Source organism: Emys orbicularis, chromosome 1, assembly GCF_028017835.1.
Source record: "Emys orbicularis isolate rEmyOrb1 chromosome 1, rEmyOrb1.hap1, whole genome shotgun sequence".
NCBI lineage: Eukaryota > Metazoa > Chordata > Testudines > Emydidae > Emys > Emys orbicularis.
Genome location: NC_088683.1, coordinates 119,909,742 through 119,934,642, shown reverse-complemented (window position 1 = coordinate 119,934,642; position 24,901 = coordinate 119,909,742). Strand labels below are relative to the sequence as shown.

Below are 24,901 nucleotides of genomic sequence, written 5' to 3'. Positions count from 1 at the left end.
AAAAATATCTCTGCTTAAACAAATTTGTCTCACAGCATTCCAGTAGAGACACTGCTTCAAGCATCATAACTCACTGGTTTGAAAAAGTCAACAGCACTCTACCCCGATCATTTCTCAAAGATGAAAAGCCATTCATGGATGTGACTTTAAAATTCACCCTTGACATTGTTAAGGGGTGACTTGAATTGTGAAACCCCAGTGACCCAGCTTCCTAGGGGCATCCATCTACAATCTACCAGCCCAACACACACGTGTTCTATACATGGCACTTAAAGCTGTATTCACTATCTACGGCAAGCTTTCCAACAATAGAGCAGTAGCATACAAAGTGCTCAGTAGCTCACTATTGTAACATTGCTCTGATTTTTCCCTCTTTTTATATTTTGCTACCCAAATATTTTATTTTCCCCTCCTCAACCTTCTTGGAGCAACTTCTATGTGTGGCATCAAATGCATGATGCCTGCACTCCAAACTGACTCCATGTTGCAGTGAGAAACACTCTGTTATCTGTGTTGCTGACCTTCAATGGAATACCACCTTTACAAGCCTAACCATAAAAGGAATCCATGAGTACCAAGTGTTTAGAAAAGGCAACCTTCTTGTCTTTGAAGGCTCTAGTGCTGCCTTATTAAGACATTGAAATAATAGTCTGTTGGAGAATCTTTGGAATGTTCTAAGTAACAGGGCCCAGAAGAAGCTGTCATATCACATAGGCTGCCGATGAACTTTAAAATACAAACGTGCAGTTCAGTTTGCTTGGCATGTATTATTAACGAGAAACCAGCTTTGGGAAATACAATTACACCATTTCTTACGTGATCAGAATATTTTCAAAGCAAGGGACAATGCATGCACTTGTGAAAATGGCTGTGTACCTGTTGCACCAATAAAATGCACAAGTAGGTAATCAAGTGTACAGTATCCATCTATCTTTCCATCCTTCCATTCATGCAAGCATTTTGGGTGGGGAGAAAAGAAGAAACTAAACTAGACCACAAGAGGGACTTCATACAATGCATGTGATGATTTGGGCTCACATAATATGGTGATGAATGTGGTATAAGGATGAAAGTCAGGTATGCACAGAGGACCAGCACAAAGTCTATGCACCCCTCTATTCTCTCTCATGTTCTACACAGGATTTGGGAAGTAGAGTTGACAGGGAAATTATTTTTTCCATGAAAAATTTCAGTGCAGATAAAATTGTGCTAGTTTTGGTTGGAAATATTCTTTGAAATTTTGAGGGAGTTTTGCTGAAACAAAATTTCATTTAGTTTTTTGCAAAAATTTTCATTTCATTGAAACACCACTTGCCATTGAAAAACCATTCTGATAGACATTTTTTAACCAGCTCTATTGAATAAGATTGTGCTGTCCTCTACCTAGGGGTGAATTTCACTCTTTGCCACATTCATCTTGATGTTATATGAGCGTCTTGCACAAATCATCATCATGTGCATTTCACAAAGTCCATCATATTGTCCAGTCTAGTTACTTTCCTCCACCCCCACACAGCTGGAAATTATATACAAGAAATTAGTTTGCTCATGTAAGTGCTCATTTGCTTACAAAGATGCTGATTTTTGCAGACACAGGAAGGTTAGGCACACATTTCTGTTGGTGCAGTCATTTCACCTCTGTTTGAAAACAGCCCTTTGTGTTAAGATTAAAGTGCCACAGAAATGCACAGTATTTAACCTTACAGAACAGCACGCTAAATTTCATTCTTAGTTTCATGCGTGCAGCCTCATTGACTTCACTGGGGTTGCATGCATGTAACCAAGAGCAGAATTTGGCCCAGTGTGTTTTTCATTCCTGACAGTGAGTGTTGTGACAGATTGTGTATAAACAGGCTCTCTCTTAGAAAAAGAGTTGGTTTGAATAAGCTGAATTAAGCAGCATTTTTTCGGATTGCATTTGCAATTTCTGTTTGAGTTTGAGTTCAAAGGAATAAGGTCTGCTCTAACACCTTGTGCAAATCTGTTGAAATCAATGGAGATAGTGAGAGAAACAAATGGAGTTTCCATGATTCATAGCGTAAGCAGTGGCACTGGATTCTGACTGTGAGCCTTCCGCCAGCCTGAGTGAATGCAGATCAGGTTTTCTGTTTTCCACTCTCTGCCTTCCCTTCCCTCCTCTGCAATGCTCCACTTACCTAGGGAAAAGGATGTTGCTCAGATTTTTGTTTCCAGTGTAGCCATCTAGCAAGTTACTTGTGCAGGGTACTCTTTGCAAACAGCCACGTGCTGCATGGCAGCCAGGCTGAAAATCCCAGAGCCCTGGAGTGCTCAGGGTACAAGGAATCCTTCTTCCACTCGAAGAAACATCTGTGGAGCTGCTCCATGACTCCAATGCCAGCCCTAATTCTGTAACAGTCTCAGAACTTACAGCCTCCTGATTTGCAATGGGCAATGTTTCTGTCCCCCTAAACTCCATGAGGGGGAACCTCACTGGCGCCACTGTTGGTGTGCTTTGCACCTGGATACAAGAGGGGGAAGGATTTGCATGGACTAGCACTCAAAGGTCAGTGAGGTTACCACCTGCTTGGTTTTAAAGCTTGCCATCCCAGTTTTCAACACCCTCATTCATTCCCCTAGTCGCAAAACCTTTTGTCTACACACAGAAGTTGCACAGGTTTAAGTTAAATGGGTTTATATCTGGTTTATATTGGTTTCGCTTGCACCGGTAAATTTCCCAAACAAATGAAGAGTGTATAGGTGGAGGCCTGCTCTAGTTTAAATAAATCAATTTCAACATTATTAGTTACATTGGTGCAATTATATGTGTAGATCAGTCCTAAAACGCTCCTCCTATGTAGGGGTGGAGAGGGGAGCTACCTCTAGGGAAGTGCTACCCAGCAGAGCCACTGCCACCCCTCCATTTCTGAGAACCCATGGTCAATACACCACTCTGTCTAGTTCCATCATAAGAAGGATGGTGTTTGCCTTAAGGGGCAAGGCTTGGTAGGGGAGGCTAAGGCACTGATTTAATTTTTGATTGGTGGCTTACAAATGTGAATGGTAGCAAAATTATTAAATGGAATGAAGCAGACTATAAACTAAGAAATGGGCCTTGTATAGGAAAAGTCTTAACAAAAAGAGGCAGAAGGAGATGTTACTAAGTGCCTGCCTTGATATGCCATCATCAACACAGAAATTTGTTGGACATGAGCCCTATCACTTCTGTCTAGCTAGGACTATATTTAATACACAAGTTTGTCTAATTAAACGAACACATATAGGCAAAACAGAGCAAAGCTGCATAAACTATTTATTAGTTTTTTAACTGTCAACAAAATGAAATTGACATTTATTTATCAAATGCACTATACACTGGTGTGCATTTTCTAATCAACCAAAAGAAATGTTGTGTTGGGAAAGTAGCTATGCAGGATGTTAACTTCCCTTCACGATAACTCTCCTTCTCCTGGAAGAGCAGCTGCCAAGCTAATGAGGCTGCCAAGCTAATGAGGCTATTGTTCTTTCTAATCAGTAGCTGCATCTCTTTCGTTAGACTCCACCCATTGGTCACTGCCTGCCAGTGATCGCTTTGTTAGGTGGCCACACTGCTAAGGAGCAATTGTCTGTTGACATTATTTTTGGGCGGGGAGGTTGCTTGAGCCATGTACTGGTGAATTAAAGTCCCAAGGAAGGACATATTTATGACATCTCAATCTGTTCTACAAAAGACCATGATATCAAAAGGACAATCCACTGAACAGGGGGATTTTTTTTCATTAGTATGAGTTACTAAGGCTTTGTCTACCCTGGAACTTTGTCGGCAAAACTTTTGTCATTCAGGGGTGTTAAAAACACACACACACACACACACCTACACACCTCGAACAACAAAATTTTACTGATGAAAAGTGCCGGTGTGAACTGCGCTCTCCTGCGGACAAAGCTGCAGCCACTCGTTGGGGGTGGACGTTTTTTCTTGGCAGGAGAGCTCTCTCCTGCTGACAAACAGCAGCTACACTGCGTGCCTTTTAGCGGCACGGCTATAGCAGCACAGCTGTGTCGCTAAAAGGTGGGTAATGTAGACAAAGCCTAAAACTACATGGGTTGTGATGAGAGAATAAAGATGCCTATAAACATTTATCTTCAGTAACTATGTCTTGTTTAAAAAGAACACAGCCAAAAATGCATGAAAGCTAATTGATTAAATGAGATGCTTCGGCAAGTTGGAATCAGGTTGGAGCAGGAGTGCTAGCACAATGTTTATAGTGGGGGTGCTGAGAGCCATTGAACCAAACTGTAAACCCTGTATATGATGGAAACCACTTCAAGTCAGGAGGTGCAGCAGCACCCTCCACACCCCTAGTTCCAGCACCTAAGGTTTGGAGTTTCAATTGAAAATCACAACATTCTTCCTCTGTGGTTTGTTGAACTGAGTTCTAAAGGGTAACTTTGCCCATGACACCAGCAATTTGTTAGTGTTTACATACTATGCTTATTCATGTGTAAAATTGGTTAGCATTTGACTTCATTTTTAATCCATTATCCTTTTTATAGGAAAATCTAATCTTCTGTATATCAGGGTTAATTTCTGATATTTGATCATAAGCATTGCATGAAAGTGTGAATAAAATTAAAACTTGCATTGAGAAGAAGCAGATATACCTAAATGCCCAGTGGTCTGACTAATTTTCATATTTATTCTTCGAGTTTTTCGTATTTGGAAAATAATCAGAATTTCTACAGAACCTAATAACTTTTATCTTCTTGTATGGCTCCATGAAAGCTGGGGAAATAATTTAATACCAAGTTCAGCTAAATTTTTATACACTCTACCCCGATATAATGCGACCCGATATAACACGAATTCGGATATAACGCAGTAAAGCAGCGCTCCGGGGGGGTGGGGCTGCGCACTCCAGTGGATCAAAGCAAGTTCGATATAACGTGGTTTCACCTATAACGCGGTAAGATTATTTGGCTCCTGAGGACAGCGTTATATTGAGGTAGAGGTGTATTTACATTTGGCTAGTGATTTCAAATCATACTTTTTTTTTTAAATGTAGCTTACATAGTCTCCTCATTGACCCCATGTGACCACACTATGGACAGCCCAAAATACAGAGGGACAGGTTCTCAACGGGTGTAAATCAGCATAGGTCCAGTTGAGGAGCTGGCCCAGATTATTCAAAACTATGTTAAAGGGGCAGATTGTAATTAGGCCTGATTAAGGTACTGTACCTCAATAATGATTCATACTGTCACCGAATATAAATTACAACATTATTAGTCCTGTTAAACTCAGCGTGATTACTTGTGAAGTACAGTACAATTCAAAGGGAGTGAGGGAATCACAGTCTGGCCTACAAAGGTGCTAAACTTCTTACATGCCAAAACTAAAACATTGCAACGTTATAGCTGAGATATTACATGCATCAATGTGAGGACATTTAAAGTTTAGGGGGCAGATCCTCAGCTGGTGCAAATGGTCATAGCTCTGCTGAAGACAACAGAGCTAGGGCCAATTTACACCTTTATGGCATTTTGAAAACTGACTTTTTTTCTTTTTCTTTCTGTGGTCAAAAGTATAGAAAATGATTAATGAAACAAAAATTTGCCATAATTTTTTTTATTTAGGAAAAAAGGCCATTTTAATTGGAAAAAAGTTTTGATGGAAAGTTTTCAACCAGCTCTACTAATTATATTAATCTATACCTAAATATATAGAGAGATATTCACACACAATGACCCAGTTATGATTGGTATGGGAACCTTAAAATTGAATTTACCAACCTCTGTGCCTTCTAAACTTCATCTTAATGTTGAATTATTTGCATAAGAGAAATCTGATTGCACACTCTGTTTAGTGCTGAATGTGCTATATGAGATTCCAATAGATGCACTCTGTACCTTGTTTCAATTACTGTAGATTTGCATGCAAGGCACAATAAAAATATGTGATCATGCACATAAACTTAAACATGTAATCATTTCCATAAATGCAGTGTTTCAGATACATGTGTGCTTGTGCGTGGAGTCCCTACCTAGATTTTTTTTTTTTAAACAACATGTTTAAAAATAGCATTGTATTACTACTATTCATAATACGTAATTTTTAAACACATAGGCCAAGATTTTAAATAATGGGTGCCTAAAGTTATAATCCAACGTCCACATTTATTATGCACCTAAATAGTTTCCAATTTAATAATGACTTCAATAAGAGATGGTGAGTGCTCAGCACTTTTGAAAGTTAGGTCACTTACTAGTTTAAAACACTATGTAGGCCTGGGGTTTTCAAAAGAGATTAAGGTGCTCAAGTCCTTTGGAATTCTAAATAAATTTGGTGTCTAACTCCCTTAGGCACATTTAAAAACATCATAAGGCACCCTTTTTTTTTTTTACATTTTGGCAATCCCGTACAAAGTACATTGGAATCTGCTGTTATAGTTTCTGGGGCCCCTGTAGAGGAGTAACAATGAATAATAATGATTCATAATAATAATACCTCGCTCTTATATAGCACTTTTCATGAGTAAATCTCAAAGTGCTTTACAGATGAGGTCAGTCTCATTATCCCCTTTTTACAGATGAGAAAACCCAGGCACAGAGAAGTGAAGTGACTTGCCCATTGAAGTCAACAGGATTTCAGAGATCGGAACCCTCCAAATGCAGAACTGGGGCATAAAGTTGTTCCTGCATAATCAAAGTCCTTCAAATATGCCAAAGACACTTTCCCCTCATTACATGTAAACTCTATGGCACTTGAGTTACATGAGCAGATCAACAGGTGCATAGGAACTTTACAGCCACAGACACTCTCATGCGCGCTCTCTCTCTCACCCTGTTGCACCTCCCCTTCTCCCCTAGCCCCCCAGACAGCAAGCCTAAATTTTCAGCCTAACAGGTAAACTTTTCAAAAAGTGAAATGTCTGAAAACAATATCTTATAATGCAAATGCCTTTTCAACTCTAACAGAAGCATAACTAATATTTTGCTATGCTAATTTTAGTTGTACAGCTCTGTGGTTTATACGCCCAGAAGGTGTTCTCTTCAAAGACTTCAAAGATTGTTTTTCTTCTGAACTGATCATTTAGTTCTAAATTTCTAATAATCAAGACATTCTAGAGAACGGGAAGATTTTATGAAAGATGGTAAGTTTCACTCAGTTTATTTTATGTCCACAGCTCCCTAAATCCGAGGACACTTTCAGTGCATGTCTTCTGTCAAACCCTGGATCAAAGGTTAAAGATGGGTATAATGAATGTGCAACTAATTCTAACAGGCCACCGCCCAGTCCCAGCTACTCTGAAATAACTCTAGTCTTACTCTAGATTTACAGTGTTCTAAATAAGTTCAGAACCTGGCCCAATGTCCAGATGACACTTACCCACATTTTGTTTCTCTGATTAAAGCTAACAACTAATACCCTTCCACAACCAATTGTAAAATGCTCTTTGTTGTTTGTTTTTGTTTCCCAGGCTTTCCAGCAGCCCTTAGCACCTCCAAGGAGAACCTGCCCCTATATCAAAAGAGGTGAAAATCTGGCAATGTCTCAGTGCTGGATTTAGGCTCTCCCTCCTACTGAAAGCTTGATTGCTTTGGTAGATGCAGTACTGAGATTATAGAATGATCCTAACATACAGATGGGATTAATATCTGAAATAATAAATAGTCTGTTTTGTTGTCTGCTCTGGGTACTTAGCATAGGCACTGCAGTTTGGTGAGGTTTATAATTCTGCATGGCTAGCTATTTAGGGGAACAAAGCTCCATTTATACAAATTTCTCAGTCAGGACAATTTAAAAAATATCAGTGAAGCTCACTAATACTTTAAAAAATAAACTGCATATGCCTTTTTACCAGTGTTCATTTTGCTCCAAAGGAAACTTTGGTGTCTTTGAAATTTTGTGATTACAAATTTTTGTTTGTTTGTTTATGCACCCACAAAATGGTGCTAAAAGGACATATTATAATGAGACTACAAATCATGCCTGTCAGCCGAGCTTTACCATGAGTTCTGGGAACTCTGAAGTAGACTCTGCAAAACACTGTTCATTATGACACTGAGGGCCAGATTCACCCGTGAGCTCCAATTATTTAGTGCCAGGATGCAAAGCAGCTGTAAAGCCAACTTAGCAGCTGGAGCATACCAGTGAATCTTATCCTCAATTTCATGTGATGCTTGTAAATTAAAGAAAAAAAAATTAAGCAGAATTTTCCATGCCTTGATACTTCCAGAAGGTGAATATTTTTATGGAAAGATGAGCCTTACACGCATTTTGAATTTAAGGAATATTAGGGAAAAAGCAAAACAAAAACAACACAACTTTTTATGATAAAGAATTCTAATCACTCTTTTTTTTTTAAAAATGGCACTACAGTAAAAATGGCTGGATTTTGATATTTGGCATGGACATAATCCTCATCGAAGAGGGTGTGCTTTCTTAGGTTTGAGTTAACTAAGTTATGAGTGTTGGAAAATTGTGTGCCTGGCATGTGCAATTGAAAATTCTGTTAGGCTTAAATGCATGTACTTCAAGAAAGATACGCTGGACCAAATTCTTCACTCAGTGAAGGCCAAATCATTGCCACTATAGCATAGATGCATCATGGGGGACAGTATGTGCCACCCCAGAACAGCCATGCAGGGGCTCTAGAGAGTAAGAGGGCAGAACTAGAAGGTTCAGTGGGGGGGTCTGGGCAGGTTTCACTGAAGGAGTGTTGGCTACACCTACTGAACAGGTATAACAGTAGACATTTGTTATCACATTCCATAGCACTTTTGCACTATGGCGACAACATTTAAAAGACATAATACTTCTAAGCCACTACACTTCGCCAATTTGCCTTCTCCTTCCCAGCACAGTTCAGGATCATACGAGTCATAATTGAGCTTTAAAGTTTCATCAGCACATAAAGAATGCTCAAAGATCCCAAAGAGGTTTAAAAAGTACTCTCCATACACAAAATGTAACCACTTCTGGGGTGTAGGATGGCAGCTAGTGACTAATAGATTGCACAACAGTGAGTTGAAGGGGAAATTTCATCCATCTCTACCTGTCAACTACAAAAACAAAACAAAGCAAAAAATCTCACACTCGGGGGCTGAAACATTATAGAAGTCCTAGTCTCCAGGTGTGCTCAGTTGAGAAGGGGATAATTCTAGTATAAGAATTTCATCTTCTCTTTTGAGAGAGAGAGCACAGTTATCTAGATACACAGAAGTAGCAAGCAGTCTCCTTCAAGTCACTGGGGCTACTCATGGGGAAAGTTACCCATTCCTGTATCAGCACTGTGTTCTGCATTGCTACCTTTGTACATTATTCTTGCTTTAGGCTAGCAACACTGCCAGTCCCACTCCTTGAAAAATCAGCCTTCCCCACTCCAAAATCATGGTTAATGACATAGTAAAAGTATCCTGACTGGTTAATACCTTAGATTGGTTAATAATTAAATCACACAGGAGCCACATTAAAGAGCCACTTGTGGTTCCCGAGCCTTAGTCTGAGTATCACTGGTCTAAGATAAGTGAAATGCAAAAAGGAACAAGACATGAATAGTGGACAGAAAATGTCTTTCCTTTTAAAAAATGTAAAATCTGCATCCAAAAATACTTGATGCTGTGCCTTCCAGGTTTATTTGGTATTCTCTTCCTAGTCCTTAAAGGGACCATCATCCGCATGACAAAGCTAGTTAGGAAAGGAATACGATCCGGTGAATAGAGCCCTACATAGTCCAGTTGGAGTAAGGAGACCTGATCCTTTCAGTGGCTTCTTATGTAACGTACGACAAATTACTTCAGTTTTGTAAAATGGCTCCAGTGAGCATCGCTAGGAAAGTGCTGTTGTAAAGTGCTTTGAGATCCAGGGATGCAAAGTGCTATGCAGAGTAAGTCCTAAGACTGGAACCCACTGCCTAAGAGAGTTCAAGGGGCCAAATTCTCCTCTCATTTACGCTAGCATCAGTGGAGTTGCCTCACTGTCACAGAGAAGAATTTGGGCTTAGTATACTTTACTCAACAAAGGTTTTACAGTTACAAGCCAGGACCTGGGTGCATTGGCAGCAAGCTTACACAGCACACACCCCAAGCCCTGTCTGGCTCTAGCATGAGTTATTAGACTGTCATTTTCACCTACGCCAAAATCAAAAAAAATTGCTGAGAGAGAATGTCTCTTGCATTCCAACAGTAAGCACATAATACCCTAAGCAGTAGTCTGCATTTTTAAGATGGCCTTTATTGATGAGTCATCATAGTTTGGGGCCACTTATTGGATCAAATCCTTAGGTGGTGTAAATCTGCATAAATCCATCAAGGTCAATGGAATTATGATGATTTGAGCTATGGATCTGGCCCATTATTTATTAGTAGTAGTTTATTGATAGGATAGCCCCAGGCTCCAGCCTGTGGGAGGAATTCGGTCTACTGTGTTTCAGATATCAGAGGGGTAGCCGTGTTAGTCTGGATCTGTAAAAAGCAACAGAGAGTCCTGTGGCACCTTAAAGACTAACAGATGTATTGGAGCATAAGCTTTCATGGGTGAATACCCACTTCGTCAGACCCCACCATGCGTCTGACGAAGTGGGTATTCACCCACGAAAGCTTATGCTCCAATACATCTGTTAGTCTTAAAGGTGCCACAGGACTCTCTGTGTTTCAGATATTAAACTTATGTGATTTTTCTATCATGTACTCCTGTAACCTATTTTTGTGGCAATCTCTACTATTGCAGGACAGGATGTACCCTGTGGCTAGGAAGGAAGAGTGTCCTTCCTGCTCTTCCGAGGCTGCCATTAATACCGTTACATAAATCGTCTAGTTCAGGTAACTCATTCAGGTCTTAATCCAAAACCCAGTGAAGTCAATGGAGAGATTCCCACTGACTTTGACAGGCTTTGGATCAAGCCCCCGGGGCCTTATCCTACCATCAATCCATGCACTGAACTCCCATGAACATTTAGGGGCAGGATACAGCCTCCACTCTGCTTCACAAAGCATTGCTGGATACAGAGATATAGCACATCACATCTACCACGCACATGGGGTCTGCGTCTCTGTGGCCCTGCACCTGTGCAGTCGTTTACACAAAGGCAAGGTCAAACCAGATCACAACGATAGAGTGTAAAGTGAATGTAAAATACTAGCATTCGGATTTGGGAGTGATTGAAAAAAATATCTACGAAAGATTCTGGGCATTGGATGGAGAGATTTTATCACCAAAGAAGAGATCCAAGAAGTCGCCAACCAGCAGCTCCTCTCCACCACAATCAGACGGAAGTGCTGGACATCTCTGGGGCATGTACTCCGGATGCCAACACACGGACTCCCACCTGAAGCTGTCAAGTGGAAACCAACTGGGATGAGGAAACGAGGGTGCCCAAGAGAAACCTTAAGAAGAACCCATAGCAGGGAAGGCAGAACAGTCGATCTCAGCACCATCGTGTAGATGGAAGCAGCAGCTAATGACAGAAAAGGATGGAAGAGATCAGTTTCCGTCTATGTGCCAACAATGGCATGAAAAGGCTGCATCAATTCAGCATTTTATACCCACTTCCCCCTCCCTTTGCACACAGGGTGCAGGCCAATGGAGTATCAGGCTGTTGGTCTTTAAAAGGGAAGGCACGTTTCCTAGGGTCAACTCTAAGCATGTGTATCCCAAATGTCAGAGCTAGATGCTGTAACTGAGCCAGTCACAATTTTTTTTTTTTAGCACATTTCTAAGAAACCATAGGCCTAAGTCTGCCCCTACTACTGGACCGGCTCTAGTTGGGGTTGAAGACAGAAAGTCAGATGTGAGGTTCTTACTGGAGCCAGTTTGCCAACACAGACCAAGATAGCTCAGATGGAGAGAAGTCTGGGGTACACAGTATGTGGCTGGCCGCACCTTAGAAATGAAGCTGTGTGACCCCTCCACCTAGTCCATGCTGCATATCAAAATAGACACATTAGAGGTCAGGGACATGGCCCCTGTTGGGCCTTAGCAGACATTGCAAGCAGACCATGCCCCAGCCCTTGCACTCTCTTGAGCACCAGGACCATGCTGAGGGAAAGAAGCTCCCCATGTCTCCTTCATCCCAAAAAAGCAGCTGGAGCAGGATTTGCCCCATGAAAAGTGCTTCAAACTAATTAGGTAGTCAGGCTGCAAACACACGGACAACCTGCCACTTCCATACTGTTTTACAGACAACAAAAGAGGCACTGAAACAGGTTGATTCACAAGTTCTGTGCTGGGCTATGGATACTTTCACCTCCGGGTCACTTGTTTGAATCAAGCAGGCTTGGGTATTGTCTGAATGTCATCACAGCCCTTTGGTGGCCTGTATGAAACAACGTGGTGGTCTCAGTCCCGTTCACAGTGTCCTTGGGGATAGCTGTCCATATCACAATGAATTTGCTTATAATTAGGCTCAGTTAACAAACATGCCCAATACATAAGCCAAATATTCATAGGAACTTCTAGACTAGTGATGCATCTCTTCCTGCATCCTGTCTGGGACGGACGTCAGTACCAGATGCTTCAAAGGAAGGCATAGGCGCAGGAACTAGGTGTGTGTGGGGTGCAGCACCCCTGGCCCGCATCCGGGGCTCCACTCCTGGTCCCGCATGCGGGGTCCCGGCTGCAGGCCCCACGCCCGGGGCTCTGCTCCGCACACCCCCCCCCACGCCCTGGGTCCTGGCTGTCGGCCCCCCTATGCCCAGGGACCCAGCTGCCGGCCCTGCACCTGTCCCCAGTTGTGGCCCCGGTAGGGCTGCCAACTTTCTGATTTCAGAAAACCGAACACTCTTGCCCTGCCCCTTCCCTGAGGCCCCGCCCCCTGCCTCCATCCCCCCTCCCTCTGTCACTCGCTCTCCCCCACCCTCGCTCACTCCTCATTTTCACCACTCTGGGGCAGAGGGTTGGGGTGTGGGAGGGGGTGAGGACTCCGGCTGGGGGTGTGGGTTCTGGGGTGGGGCCGGGGATGAGGGGTTTGGGATGCAGGAGGGGGCTCCGGGCTGGGGGGTAGGGTCGAGGGGTTCAGATTGCAGGAGGGAGCTCTGGGTTGGGGCAAGGGGTTGGGGTGCAGGAGGGGGTGAGGGGTACAGGCTCCGGGCAGCACTGACCTCAGGTGGCTCCCGGGAAGTGGCGACATGTCTCTGCAGCCCCTAGGCACAGGGGCGGCCAGGGGTCTCTGCGCACTGCCCCTATCTGCAGGCACCGCCCCCACAGGTCCCATTGGCTGTGATTCCCGGCCAATGGGAGCTGTGGAGCCAGCACTCGGGGTGGGGGCAGCTCACGGAGTCCCATGGCCGCCTCTGCATTTACAGGCTGCAGGGTCATGCTGGCTGCTCCTGGGGAGCCACACGAAGCCAGGGCAGGCACAGAGCCTGACTTAGCCCTGCTGCACCACTGACCGGACTTTTAACGGTCCCTTTTAATGGACTTTTAACGACCAGAGCCTCCAGGGTCCCTTTTCAACCAGGCATTCCGGTCAAAAAATGGATGCCTGGAAACCCTAGGCCCCAGCCTTGACCTCCTTACCCCTGTCCATGTCTCCTGCTCCTGGAGCCGTGGCCCCCACTCCCAGTCCCAGCTCTTGGGGGGCAGGGGGCATGGACAGGGATAAGGAAGGGGTGAGATAAAAAGTTTGGGGACCACTGCTTAGTCTGCTTTACAGTTTGGTTAGCTGGCTTTCAGCACCCCCACTATAAAAAGTGTTCCAGCACCACTGGCAGAAGGTGGAAGAAACCCTGTAGGAGGCAGGTGTGTATTAACCTGTCTATTCAATGGGCATTACATTGCACACCTAGAGCACTGGTTCTCAATCAGGGGTACATGTACACCTGGGGGTACACAGAGATCTTCCAGTGGGTACATCAACTCATCTAGATATTTGTCCAGTTTTACAACAGGCTACATAAAAATCACTAGCAAAGTCAATACAAACTGACATACAAATGACTTGTTTATAGTGCTCTATATATTATACACTGAACTGTAAGTATTATATTTATATTCCAATTGATTTATAATTATATGGTAAAAATGAGAACGTAAGCAATTTTTCAGTAATAGTGTGCTGTGACACTTTTGTGTTTTTATGTCTAATTTTGTAAGCAAGTAGTTTTTAAGTGAAGTGTCACGTGGGGGTACACAAGTCAAATCAGACTCCTGAAAGGGGTACTTCAGTCTAGAAAGTTTGAGAGCCAGTGACCTAGAGACAGTTTCCTCAGCTTGCATCTAAATCACAATGACAGACTAGTGTGGGGAAATGTGAAAGCACGGCCCATCAGGTGCCAGTTCTCAGAATAAACAGAACATTTTAGTCCCTGGTGCCATCAGTTTGGCACTTTTCAGGAGTACTAAATTCACTTCATGGAAAAAAAGATCTCCTTTCAAATAAGGGAATAACACAGAAATATTGCTGTCTCTTAATGTTTACATGGGCCTTTGAGGTCTATTTTTCCCCCTAACATAGAGGGGAGAGAGATGGATAGATAGAGATGTTACAGTAATGCTTTTAAAATAAATAAAACAAAATCACAAAAATTAAAATATAATTCACAGAAAGGTTTAATATGAAATGTGACTAGTCGCTAATAATTGCCCTAGTCCTGCAGTCCTTAAGTCAGAAGTTCAATGGGGCTGATTGCCAATTCTCACAATTTTATCCTGAGTCTTGCAATATTTGGGAGTTTGCATGAAGCCCCAGCTCCTGGAGTCAGGTAATGACTTGAGAATCTCAATTTTCATTTTCATAAAGTACATTTCTAGCCCTTGTGGTTGCAGAGAAAATATTTGAAGTCGTGAGCCCTAAAGGCTCCAAAAATAGAAAGCAAATCATAGATCTCATGGTTTGTAAAGCTGTCTTGTGATTTTTAAGGGTATTCCCCTCATTCCTCTAAACTCCTGATTGTCCAAGAAGACATATTCACCCTGGGTGGCCGACCTACCATCTAGTGAGGCTTTATGAGGTTTATAGAGCTTTGAAGCATATTGGTAGGTCATTGCACAGACCTGCCTTTGTCTCCATGGAGTTCATGAGTCTCTGCGCATGATCAGGGGCTCCCTGGCCTCATCTGCAAAGGCCCACACTCTGCAGTGACACCCCTCCTCCCTGCTGCCAATGTTTGTGTGGGTTCCAGACAGTGGCTACCAGACAGCCTCTGATGGAGGAAGCCCCCGAGCAGGATTCTAACTGCACTCTGCATCCACAAAGTCAAGCTGGGTCACTGTAGTCCAGTCAACTCCACTGGGGAACTCAGTAGGGATGTGATTTGTCCCACAGTGTTTTGAACGCCCTCCAGGGGAAATTCTAATCACAATTCTCCGTCAGACAGGATATGCCTCCTCGCCTACACTATCCAAAATTCTTTACAGGAAGTTGGGGTTATGGGTGGGGAGAGCAGATTGCTAACAGCCACCCTCTGTCTTTCCTTTCAAATAAAAAAGAAGCAAAAACCAAGCTGTTATAATCTGATAAACTGGATCTACATGAAGTAAATGTATATTCACTGCAAATGAGCATTGGTTCAGACCTCCAGCATGGGATAAATCTAAATATTACTGTGTCCTCACGTAAACAGCAGGCCTCTGCCAATCAGTGAATGTGACTGGCACCTACAGTAACTCCTCGCTTATTGTTGTAGTTATGTTCCTGAAAAATGCGACTTTAAGCGAAACGGTGTTAAGCAAATCCAATTTCCCCATAAGAATTAATGTAAATAGGGGCGGTTAGGTTCCAGGGAAATTTTTTTCACCAGACAAAAGACTATACCAAATATATACATACATACATACATAAATACATACACACACACACACACACACACACACACACACAGTATAAGTTTTAAACGAACAATTTAATACTGGTACACAGCAATGATGATTGTGAAGCTTGGTTGAGGTGGTGAAGTCAGAGGGTGGAAGAGGGAGGGATATTTCCCAGGGAATGCCTTACTGCTAAATGATGAACTAGCACTCGGCTGAGCCCTCAAGGGTTAACCCACTGTTGTTAATGTCGCCTCACACTCTACAAGGCAGCACCAATGGAGGGAGGGGAGACAGCATAGCAGACAGAGACAGAGACACACACTCTGTGTGTGTGAGAGACAGAGATGCACAAGGCCCCTTCAAGTATGCTGACCCCACTCTAAGTACATTGCCTTTTTAAGTAGATCAGCAAGTTGAGACAGCAGCTGCTGCCAGGAAGCTCCCTCTGTCCTGAGCCCTGTCATGTCCCCCCCTGCTCTATGGAAATGGGGTAAGCGGGGTGCAGGAGCAGGGGGGAGGGGGACACCCTGACATTAGCCCTCCTCTTCCCCCCCCCCACCCTTGCACAGCAAGCAGGAGGCTCCGGGGAGCAGGAGTGGCGCCAGGGTTTTTGAGCGCTCCTCCTCTGAGCATTCAGGGGGCTTGGGGTCTTCGGCAGCGGGGGTCCTTCTGCGCCGCGTCTTCGGGGCACTTCGGCGGCGGGTCCCGGAGCGAGTGAAGGACCCGCCACCGAATTTCCGCCGACGATCCGGAGCGGAAGGACCCCTCCACCGCCAAATTTCTGCCAAGGGCGGCAAAATGCCACCCCCCAAATCCTGCCGCTCTAGGCGACTGCCTTGGGTTGCCTAGTTGAAGCGCCGGCCCTGCCGGGGAGCAGCTCCAAGGCAGAGGGCAGGAGCAGCACATGGCACTGGGGGGAGGAACAGCTGAACTGCTGGCAATTGATAGCCTGCCAGGCAGCTGCCATGCAGGAAACTTAGGGGAACGGAGAGCTGCTAGGGGGGCTGCCGGTCCACCCTGGTTCCAAGCCCCCACCATCTAGCTCCAACGGGCTGCTCTTTCTGCAAGCAATGGACAAAGCAGGCGGCTGCCAAACGACGTTATAAGGGAGCATTGCACAACTTTAAACAAGCATGTTCCCTAATTGATCAGCAACGTAACAACAAAACAACGTTAACCAGGACATATCCCTGTCAGTAACTATGACAAGCATTTTATTCAATTCATGTATTTCTTTGCAAATTTACTTCGTGGTGAGAGCCCAACAGCTCTGGAGACAGAAGTGCCTGTTTACCCAGAGGAATGGTCCAGCACTGGAACTGGCCATGCAAGTTTCTCTCCAACTGTCTAACCAAATGCATCAGTACAGACCTGGAGGGAACACTCGAAGGTAGCTCATTCTCCATGACCCATTTTGCAGCCTCTTTGTTAAGATTGCTAGCCAACTTGACAGTTGTGATGGTGGCTTTTGAAATGTGGAAGCTACCATCTCATTTCACATTGGCCACCATGCTTTCATTTGGGTTTATTTATCTGCAAATGACTTTACTGTTTCCCAACGCTGAAGAATCAGTTTTCCACCCTGATCTGAACCATCACATACACAGGTCTATAGGATAGTGCTTTCCTTCTAAAATAAATAGTCATTAAAAGGCATCTATGTCCATCCATTTGATGTCCCTTCCACTATCCATTTGAAAAGTCTTGCCTGAATAGGCAAGACCATATTAAAAATGTTCAAGGCAGATACAAAAAATATGTATTTTATATTATACCCCACTGACTTTTTTTTTGTTTCCATCTAAAACTGCTTCGTAAAAAGAAAGAAATATACCTCCGCAGCATTTGAAACTCAAATACTGCAGCATTATGCTAGTACATGAGAACCTGAACATGAAAAAGACTAGAAACAAAAGTGAAACTGACTATATCGTTTACAGTATCCAAATAGAAAGAAAGAAAGAAAGAAAGAAAGAAAGAAAGAAAGAAAGAAAGAAAGAAAGAAAGAAAGAGCAATGGGTAAATTATATTTTTTGAAATTCTTGCAGTTTTAATAAACTAATAATGTAATCATTGTAACATAAATAAGGAAATTTGTTTTTTCTTTTAAATATTAGGGGCCTGATTCCTTCCCCTCTTATGCTGGTGTAAAACAGGAGTAACTCCACTAACATCAATGGAGTTGCACTGGTATAAAATGGGTGTGAATTAGAGGAGAATCAGTCCCAAAATTTTCAAGCTGTTCATTTAATAAAGTCTTGTCACTGCATTTGAGCTAACAGTAACATTTAGGGTCAAATTCTACTCTTATTTACACCAATGTCAATTTGGAGTAACTAGGAGCAGAATTTTGCCTCTATAATCTATATCAAACAGTTGCAAACAAATCATAAATGTAATGTGCTAGTAGTGTAGATATTTTAGCAGGCAGTTCTCATATTGAGTATTAAATATTCTAAGGGTAAGTATTCACATATTAAGTACTCTAAGGGTTTTATTTCCACTCTGCTTTCCTTCAACACTCTATAATTTGAGCTCTATCTCTGGAACCACCACCACAATCTGATTTCTATGACTAGCAGTCAGACTCATGACATTTGACCATTGTCAGCTTGACAAGTTCCTTTCTATTATACCTGTAAATGATTTCACATTGCCCTACTCCACACCTTCAGTACTTACATTCTTCCTCAACACACCAGGCTGGGATTTTCAAAAAAAGCCTAAGGAAGTTAGGCACCCAACTCCCATTGACTTTCGGCCTCTCCCCAGAAACATTACCCATTCCCATTTTTTTAAACATATTGATAGCAAAGTTGTTCAGTAAAACTGCACCACACTTTGGATATTGAGACACAGAAAGCCTCAAAGCCAGTACTAACACAAATCAAACCACGGACTCTGTTTTCCAATGTAACGCCTCACCTCTCCGCTTCCAGGCGCATTTCCTCACGCTTTTGCCTCCTGAGTTCTCTGCGGCGTTCAAAGTCATCCATGGTGCGTGTTCAAGCTTTCGAAACTCCAAACAGATCAGAATCTAAACCGAGAAAGGTAGGCGAGTTAGAAGGGACATGGAATACAATTGGATGCATTTAACCAACGGAGATAATTCAGGGGTGGTTTTTTGCTTTTTAAACTCCACTGGTATGATTTTCTTTTTCTAGCAATAAACTTCCTCAGTATTGCTGAAATAAACAGGATTAATTAAATGCCTAGTAGGATAAACACAGCCCATTCCTGAGTTTAGTTTCCAAGTTAAAATTAAATCAACATGCATTAACCTAAGTACTGTATATATCTGCTAGCCACAGACTAGCTATTTGTAATGCCACAGGTCCTTTCCTAGAAACAATAGAAAGAATTCAGCAGGACTGTAATTGTTTTTAACTTCAAATTTTATTGGAAGCAATAAAATGCTACACAACAGATTTCTCGTTTCTTTCTAGCTGCACAGATAACAAGAATTCTGGAAAGGCTAACACTCCCCCCCTTCCCCCCCCCCCCCCAAAAAAGGGAGAGAGAGAAAGAATAGAAGCAGGAGCTTTTAAATACCACCCAGAAGGAGACAAGTTGTGTATAAATCCTTCTTAAAGAACCAAAAGCAACTTTTTTATAGTTTAATCCATGCATTTTAACAATGCCCTACCTTCTTCTTGATAATTTAGTCCATGAAATATTTCCCCTTTATAGTTCTTCATATACAAAGCCTTTTCAGCCTTCGTTTATATCCCATCAAGCCGAGTATTACAGAATTCCCCTGCAGCCCCCAAACCAAAAATGACTACCAGAAAAGGGAAAGCTGTTCTCTTTTTGTCCCTGCTTTGTTTACAGAGCTGTCAGTGGTTAGTTAAACTCTGCCTGGAATCTGGCATTTAAGGCCTGCTCTAAGATTGCTTCCTGTGTAGAGTTGGAGGCCTCAACTTCCTCTGGAATCCTAGCCTAGACTCTGCACTCAGAGGAGGTTTTTTTTTTTTTTCCCCCTCCCTTAAAAACATTTTCCAGCTCTTTAGTACATGAACAGCCTCTTACACTGCGAAAAGAAAGAGTTCAGATAGTCTCAGTTTGAAGGGTAGCTATTAACTGCTTACAATTTAAAAGAGACAAAGAGACGCTGCATTCATTAATTATTTGAAGTTATTTTTTTTTTAAATCTGTTTATCTGCCTTAAAGCTTTACCTCTGCAGTATCTGAGCATCTTCCATATCAAATCAACAACAATAGTGAAGTCTTTAGTGGATCTCAGGGAATCTCTAGCACATCTCCCTTTTGGGGGTAAAAACTCTGCTTGGGGTAGGGGTGGCTTTTTTTCGTGGGGGGGTTGTTTTTTGAAAGGGCGCTCACCACAGAATAGGATTCTTGGCACAGTTTTGACCTTTACAATAGAAATATAGCTTTCCTGAAAGCGTTTTTAGCAAGTTCTAATGAGACTTCCAGTAGAGAACCCCAAAAGGAGACTGGATCCAGTGAAGATACCTGACCAAACGCTTTTGAAGATCATATACTTTTTTATGTGAAACTACCCATTTCTTGCAAATTTCATGAAAAAACAAAATTTCTTTCTGGCAAATGCCTGGGGACGATATGAAAATAATATTTCTTACTTTCTCTCACCTCTGCCATGGCCCCAGTTCAGCAAAACACTTAAGTACATGCTTGGCTTTAAGCACGTGCTTCAGTCTATTTCAATTCAGCATTGACTTCACAGCGACTACTCATGTGCTTGAAGTTAAGCACATACTTAAGTACTTTGCTGGATCAGGGCCTTATGCATCATTTTCAACCTATTGGAGCCAAGAAACACAGAGCCAGAGCGTGTTCCCTAATATAGAATTACTACTTATTGCAAAGTACTCTCAGGCTGCCACCACTGGTGACGGCACAGTGCCAAGACATGCCATTCCGCTTTCTCTCGGTACAATGAAACAATTGCAAATTTCCTTTCAGCGACCTTCAAGACAGACAGCCTGAAAGCTTGTACCCACTGGTGAATTTCCAGCAACTTACTTAGTGCTAGATCACTCTCTCCTGTGTACTAGATGATCTGGTGATCCTTTCTGTCCTTAGACTCTGTGACTCTGTAATGCATACAGGAATCTTCAGTCTGATAATGGCTGGGCAGGTGGCAAGGTGTGATTACCACTGGTGCAAAATGACCACAACTCCACTGAAGCCAAAGCTCTTTTGCTGGTTCACTCCTAGCAGTGAATTTGGCCCATTGTTTGTGAGGAGGTCAGTGGAGGAGGCTTCCTGGACTTAAAAAAGAGGAAGGGAGTCCAGTTCCAAGGTATTGCTACACCAATCTGTTTTTAAGCAAAGTTTACCCACTTGCTCAGCTAGCCTAGGGAGTCAGAATGCAGTACACTCCAGCCACGTGCCCTTCCTTCTTCCGCCCAGCATTCCCCCAATGACAGGGGCAGCAATGGGGATGCAGCAGAGTGTCATTCTCCTTATTCTGCACTGCCCGGGGACCCCATTTATGCAGGGTTATTTCCTAGGGTCCACTTTTGTGGCCCCTTTATACCGATAAAACAGCATAAAGGGACCAGAGCAGAAAGGAGATTATAAAAGAAATGAGAAACCCAATTTCTGGCCTCAATCTCCTGCACCCTGATTATTGAGGGGCAAGAATGCTGTAAAGAGTGAGTTCTCACTGTTGGGGCTGACGTTTCCAGGAGCACTGAAATAACATAACATAAATAAAGGAAGTGTCCCTAGCCTCTGTTTGCCAGAAGCTGGGAATGGGCAGCAAGGATGGATCACGTGATGATTAGCTGTTCTGTTCATTCCCTCTGGGGCACCTGGCACTGGCCACTGTCGGAAGAGTTCTGCACTTAGGATGGAAGAATCCCATGCACTGCTACAGACTAGGGACCGAATGGCTAGGCAGCAGTTATGCAGAGAAGGACCTAGGGGTTACAGTGGACGAGACACTGGATGAGTCAACAGTGTGCCCTTGTTGCCAAGAAGGCTAACAGCATTTTGGGCTGTATAAGTAGGGGCATTGCCAGCAGATCGAGGGACGTGATCATTCCCCTCTATTCGACATTGGTGAGGCCTCATCTGGAGTACTGTGTCCAGTTTTGGGCCCCACACTAGAAGAAGGATGTGGAAAAATTGGAAAGAGTCCAGCAGAGGGCAACAAAACTGATTAGGGGGCTGTAGCACATGACTTATGAGGAGAAGCTGAGGGAACTGGGATTTAGTCTGCAGAAGAGAAGAATGAGGGGGGATTTGATAGCTGCTTTCAACTACCTGAAAGGGAGTTCCAAAGAGGATGGATCTAGACTGTTCTCAGTGGTACCCCAGATGACAGAACAAGGAGTAATGGTCTCAAGTTGCAGTGGGGGATGTTTAGGTTGGATATTAGGAAAAACTTTTTCACTAGGAGGGTGGTGAAGAACTGGAATGGGTTACTTAGGGAGGTGGTGGAATCTCCTTCCTTATTGGTTTTTAAGGTCAGGCTTGACAAAGCCCTGGCTGGGATGATTTAGTTGGGGATTGGTCCTACTTTGAGCAGGGGATTGGACTAGATTACCTCCTGAGGTCCTTTCCAACCCTGATATTCTATGATTCTATGACTGGATACTGAGATAGATGGACCATTGGTCTGACCCAGTATGGCCATTCTTATGTTCTTAAGGACACTGATTTGAGTGTTAGTATGGTCCAGTGGACTTGAACAGAGGAAACCTGAGTTCTGTTCCTGGCTCTGATACTGTGTGACCTTGGGCAACCCCCTTTCACTCTTTTTGCGTGTTTCCCTTCACACCTCTTGTCTGTTTAGACTGAAACCTTTCAGGGCAGGGACAGTTTCTCACTATATGTTTGTACAGGGCCTAGAACAATGGGACCCTGATCTCAATTGTGGCCTCTAGGTGTTACTGTAATATAAACAATAAAAGGAAGAAATTCTGGCACTGGAGATTTATGGATCAGAGCTCAAATGGCTGAGCAAACATGGCCTGAGCCATTCTGTCTGTCCTATCCTTGAGGTCTGTAAGGGGAAGTGTGCTCTTCACCAGCATGATTACAACTTGAGCCCACAGAGCATCACTAGTACACTAGCCAGTACGCTGACTTTTCACTCATACTGAGGCGGTAACACCATACCCATGCTGACATCCTGTGAGAATGCACAAGGCTCCCCTGTGCCCTTTGGCTCCACAGCAGAGGGAACCAGAATTTATCCATATGACTCAACATTCATCAAAATTATTAGCAGTTTTGTAGATTCCATCCTACCAGGCCAAATGTCTACATAGAACTAAATAAAACATCATGTCCCATCTGCCTCTCCTTCAGTTTTCCATAGCCCTGCCCTAGAATGCATTGGGTTGCCAACCCTCCAGGATTGCCCTGGAGTCTCCCGGAATCAGCATTGATCTCCTGGTGACTATTGAAAGCAATCCAGATTGTAACAGGATATTTTAAGAAAATGACTTTATGTCATGTTGGGGGGAAAAAAACCTCCCAGAATAGCTTCAGTTGACAACCCTAAGAATGCAGGGGGTTCTTTCCAGTACAGTACAGTACAGTACATCCTGCCCTCTGCAAGTAGAGAGTGCCTTACTTTACTTGTGCACGTGGTCTGGCATCTATTGGACCACAAGCATCACCCAGGGTGGAGAGCAGACCCTTCCAAGCCTCCTTCTTCAGCTGAAAAGTGGAAGAACGAGCAATTCTCTTTGTTCAACTACATCTTGTTTAAACTGGCACCCATGAAATGCAGCTATGACAAGTATTCTAGAGTAATATCTGGGCGAATTAGAGTTCCTTAGTCGATCTTCAATAAAAACAAATAAAATCTGTTTTCTATGAAAATCTGTCAGAAAATGTTTGGAAATATTGTGTTTTCTTATTAACTATACACTAGAGTCATTGGACCCAATTCGGATCGGTTATAAGTGGGAAGTAAAAAGGTGTTACTCCAGAGCTGAATTTGCCCAAATGTCACATCCCATTTAAGCATCTACTGTACTTTGAGACACTAGGAGCACCTAGAAATATTACATTACCAAGACGAAAACTGACATTTAAACAGGGTCTAAGAATTCATCTCCAAAGTTACTTTCATGTGACCACATCTGCAGGCGTTACTGTAAAACTTGGCCAACTGTTCATGTTGACTGCAGATACTGAACTTTTGTACCTTAAAAAAAAAAAAAAAAAAAAACCAAGCAGCTTTGCTCCTTCCCAAACAGAATAGCTCATTTGGGACTCAAGGCAAAATAAACACATTAGGTCATGTGAACATACAGTTTTGTTTTAATTTAGCCCATCCCTTGTTTCATCTGACTGTGCTTCTTAAAACACATTCATCAGAAGCAAACTACCTAAATAACAACAGTCAATATTTAGCTTCATATAATCAAATTAAGGAGATTGCCTTCTGCGCTACATTGGTTTTACTTCCATCTGCACTCTGTGGTTACATCTACACTGTGAACGATGGGTGTGATTCCCCGGCTTGTGTACACATCCATGTACTTGCTCTCACTGAGTTACCATGAGCACAAACAGCAGTGCAGCCGTGGTTGAATGGGTAGCGGCAACAGAGGCACAACTTAACAGTGCCGAGTACAAGCCCACCTGAAACCACTGATCCACACACTCTCCATCCCTCTCCATTCTCTAGGGAGTGTTGTGCACATGGATGACAATTTTGCCTTGCCCTTTGGTGATCCATGCAAGGAGAGGGAGGTTCCTTACTTCATCCCTTCTTCACATCCCTCCACATCTAATAGACTCTGCCTATTAGATAAATATTTATCTATCTGTCCTAGGTAGACAAAGGTGCATAACTAGGTGTTAACGTTGTGGTAGCTGAGTGGGTAAAACACTCAACTACAATTCCGAAAGTCGTGGGGTTGCGTCTCGATCAATCTCATGCTGAAAGGCTGCCTCCCGTTCACTCAGCTGTAAAATAGCTACCTGCTCCATCGGGTTAGGACAGTCAAAGGCGGTCAGACGTGATGCTGGCCACATCATCCCCTTGTGTACCTATGGCTCTGAAACTGACATGCCTTAACCATGTCAGCCTGGTGAACCACTGGCTTCGGGGAACTCCGTCCAAGGAAAATCAGAATTTTCTTTTAACATTTGGATTTGCATGTTCCGGACCCAAATGTGATTGTGGTGACATTTAACGATGGTTTCCCATTAGCAGACAGAGGAAGAAACATAGCTGGA

General features: G+C 43.1%; 1 protein-coding gene across 1 annotated transcript in view; it reads right to left on the bottom strand.

Annotated features, from left to right (window-relative positions):
• The window catches only part of CALD1 (caldesmon 1), a 116,846-nt gene extending 98,138 nt beyond the window's left edge, over positions 1-18,708 (bottom strand). Inside the window, exon 1 of the mRNA XM_065410308.1 lies at positions 18,638-18,708. Coding sequence (XP_065266380.1) covers positions 18,638-18,708 — 71 coding nt within the window. The remainder of the gene's footprint in view (positions 1-18,637) is intronic.
• Positions 18,709-24,901: the final 6,193 nt, after the last annotated feature.